A 4,019-nucleotide genomic window follows, 5' to 3' on the forward strand; every position below is an offset into this window, starting at 1 on the left:
ATTTTCGAAAAATCCCAAATTTTATTTTTTTTCCCATCAATGTATGTATTAATTTACCAAAGCTAATAAATCCATAAAAAAGTCTCAAAGTACTGATTTTTTTACACTTGTATGGCACTTTTCCTGCACTGCTGCCAAAGTGCATACATTTTTGTTTGGACTTATGACGCGAAAAGACTTTTAAAAAGAAAGTACTCACATAATATAAGCCAAAAAATAATAATTAATTAACAGGAATTGATAATTCTAGGAAGAATCTTTCTTCTTGAATTTATATTAATGTTGATATCAATGTATTCTTGCAAATCTTTTCTTGTAAATTCCATTTTCTGCTTTCTAATAATAATTCATGTTATTCTAAAAAATAAAAACTATTTTTTATTTTGGTTGAGTAAAATCTGTAGAGTATGATGATGAAAAATCTCAATCATTAAGGAAATTAGAGGTTTGGATTGGAAACAGATAAAAAGGCTTCGTTTACAACTTACTTACTTTGTTCTCAAGATATTTGAAAGGAATTCAAACTTTGAAACAAATTTATGCGTTAAAAAAGTATGTTGATACTAACGTTAGCCTGAAAAACATTGAAATTTGGTTTAAAAACATTCCGGAAAACTTCTTCTAGTATCGGGAGAAAACCGGGAAAAAACCGGGAAATTGAAAATCGAAATCTAGTGGCCACCCTGCTTTGGGCACAATGCACATTTTGTGATGAAACATGTTAACAATTTAAAGTTTGACAAAAACCTAGTACTACGTTTTGTTCAGAAACTCATGCCGAACATTTTGCTACAAAAAGCTCATGAAAAGATGATTTCTATAAAAAGTTATATAACATATACTATCACAAAAATCAAAAAAGGTGCAAAAACAGTTTGTACACCTTTCGAAAAATATCTAAACATTTTTGAGAATTTTGATTATGTAAGCATTAAGGGATAGCTTATTATCAAACATATATGCAAAAATGTGACTGTTACATTTGATGTATCAACACTATTGGCCAAATCAAATTTCTATCAATGTCACCCCGGGCTATCAAAGTCACCCCAGTTTACGGTACTAGGTTTCTGTCAAACTTTAAATTGTTTTCATGTTTCATCACAAAGTGTGCCTTTTGGGGGTGTAAATACTTTTTTTACATAATGTATATCAAAAAATAAAATAAAATAAAAATAGTGTTTTTTTGCAAATCAAATTTTAGTGACAAAAAGTTAACTTAAAAATCACAAAAAATACCGTGTATCACTTTTTTTCAGTGTAGTCCTTATCCATACCTACAACTTTGCCGAAGACACCAAATCGATCGAAAAATTCCTTCAAATGTTACAAATGTTTTTGAATTTTCATACATCATTTTTGTATGGTCAGCTGCCAAATTTGTATGGAAAATTACATGAACAAACTAATGAGGAAAAATGGCTTCTTTGGGCATACCGAAGGCACCAAAAAAGTTTCAGCCGGATTCAAAAATACAAAAATTAAAATTCTTTAAAAAAAGACCGATTTCGTAGAGAATTGCTTTCAAACAAAATATTCAAAAACAAATTTTGTTCTCAGAGAAACACTTTACTGACCTTTTTACCATTCGCCAAGCTGGTGGTCTTGTGCAAACAGGACGCACCGTACACACACAACATCTTAAATATCTTAATCTGCTTATCAGTTCATCCCGCCCATCATCGCGATGCCCATTGTTTCCTAGAGAGCGGCACCGTGTAACAACAAGCTCGCGTATTTGACGATCAAACATTTACCGTAGACCGTAGATTCAATTTCACACAGCGGCAGCATGTTTTTATCAAAATCATTCTGCGAATAAGCTAATTTCACCACAATGACCTACCTTGTCCTGTTCAGTAGCGAAACGGTAGCCCTACGAGAATGGACGGCAAAACGGTGGTGAAGTTTGGTTCTGCTGGTAAGCCCCCCTCGGAACCTAACCATGTACATTCAGGACACTTGTTCGTATTATAGATGGCACGGGCGATTCTGCGGCGAATTGTCCGAAGCGTGTCTCGTTCGAAGATGCCCTCACGCTGGCAAGTAAGTTCGATCTTAACTGATTCTATACGTACGGCCGAATGATCAAGTGTACGTCGTTCAACAGAATTTGGTCGCTTCAACTACGCGCTGATCGCGCTCGCCGGAACGGTGCTGGCCGCGGTCATGCTTGAGATGCTGAGCATCAGCTACGTGATCGCCGTGGCCGAGTGCGATCTGGAGCTCACGTCCGGTCAGAAAGGAATTCTTGGTGCGATGGCGCTGGCGGGAACGATCGCGGGTTCGCATCTGTGGGGATTCCTCGCGGATACGCTGGGTCGAAGGAAGGTGATCATACCGACCCTGTTGATGACCAACGCCGTATCATTCGCTTCCAGCATGATGACCAACTTTTGGATGATCACGATCTGTCGGTTTTTGACGGGGTTCTTGTAAGTGTTGATCGCGATCTTCGAGCTTGATCATTAACTTGAACTATTTTTTTTTAGTATTTGTGGAGCTTCAGCGTCAATCTACGCGTACCTCGGGGAGTTCCACAACCAACGCGATCGATCGCGAGCCATCATGGCGGCCTCCTTCGTACACTCGATCGGTTGTCCACTGCTTCCCGGACTGGCGTACGTCATCATCAACCAGAGCTGGGCCTTCACCATCCCCGTTCTCGACATTGTGTACCGTCCGTGGCGATTGTTTCTCGTTATCTGCGGACTTCCAGGTTTCATCAGCGCTCTCGCGCTGCTCAAGTTCCCCGAAAGCCCCAAATTCGACCTTAATCAGGGTAACGCCAAGCGAGCAACGGAAACTATCCAATGGATACATCGCTTCAACAACGGTAACGCAGAATCTCCCTTGCAAATCCAACTGATCCTCGGCGAAGCCGAGGTTCAGCCCTCTCGCGATCACTCCAAAGGAGTCAAAGCCGTACTGGAGCTGATCTGGAACCAAACAGCGCTGCTTTTCAAGCGACCCTACCTCCACAAAACGATCCTCATGTGCTTCCTCCAGTTCGGCACCTACATCACCGCCCATGGAATGTTTATGTTCTTCCCTGGGCTGCTCGATCAGCTGGTCAAAGCGCAGGAAGCCGGCATCGATCGGATCACCCTGTGCGACATTGTCTACGCGCACAACCCGCTCGAAGTATCGGGTCAATCGACCTGCACCCAGTCGCTATCGCTCGCCACGTACGGCTACTCGATAACGCTGGACATTATCTACGTGCTGGGCTTTCTGGTGATCGGGCTGCTGGTGAACGCCGTCGGCAGGTTGGCCATTTTGGTGTTTGTGTTCACGGGGTGCGGTGCTTGTGGAGTGCTGGCGATTCTCGTGGACATTCCGCTGCTTTCGGTGTGGCTGTACATCCTGATGATGATGAGTGGCTTCACTGTGAGCGTGGTCAGTGCCGTTACGGTGGATTTGTTTCCCACTAGCTTGAGGTGAGTGGGTTGAATTCAGTTCTTGTTGATCTTACTGACAAGTTTACTTTCAGAGCAATGGCGGTTGGAATCTCGCTGATGTGTGGCCGTATTGGGGGCGTTTTCGGCACGAACCTGGCCGGACTGCTGCTGGATAGCCAGTGCGAGCTGACGTTCGGCATTACGTGCTCTATTTTGCTGCTGTGCAGCGTGCTGTCGTTCTTCATCCCGAATATCAACAAAAAGGTTCAGCCTGAATCTAGTTAGGTCGGTGGTGTAATAAAAGAAACTAGTCAGACTGAAAATCCGTTAATCAGCTTGTAGAATCTCTAACCTGAATATATGTTATCAGATTTCCGATGACAATCTTCACATCTCTTCAAACCTTTCTTTAGCTTTAACCAGAAAACAGTTTTTGAAGTATGCAAGATTGCCAAGCAAATATTTCAATTGCTTATGCGTCCTATTCTCCAATTGAGTATAGGGCCACGTTGAAGGATTTCCACTGTTGACGGTTCTCTTCTTTCGCTTTCACATAGTGCCAGCTTATGGTCGCGTCAAAAGCACTGATTTCTTGGTGAAGGCTTCTTCGGATGTAGC

At 42.1% G+C, this 4,019-nt stretch overlaps 1 protein-coding gene across 1 annotated transcript; it reads left to right on the forward strand.

Moving 5' to 3' along the window:
- Positions 1-1,526: 1,526 nt before the first annotated feature.
- LOC6046665 (synaptic vesicle glycoprotein 2B) lies at positions 1,527-3,724 on the forward strand. The gene is made up of 5 exons (XM_038262151.1): positions 1,527-1,921; positions 1,978-2,046; positions 2,111-2,435; positions 2,493-3,440; positions 3,494-3,724. The coding sequence occupies exons 1-5, from the start codon at positions 1,885-1,887 to the stop codon at positions 3,684-3,686; spliced, it is 1,572 nt and encodes a 523-aa protein (XP_038118079.1). The 5' UTR covers positions 1,527-1,884; the 3' UTR covers positions 3,687-3,724.
- The last annotated feature ends 295 nt before the right edge of the window (positions 3,725-4,019 follow it).

The sequence above is a fragment of the Culex quinquefasciatus genome, chromosome 3 (genome assembly GCF_015732765.1).
Source record: "Culex quinquefasciatus strain JHB chromosome 3, VPISU_Cqui_1.0_pri_paternal, whole genome shotgun sequence".
Lineage (NCBI taxonomy): Eukaryota > Metazoa > Arthropoda > Insecta > Diptera > Culicidae > Culex > Culex quinquefasciatus.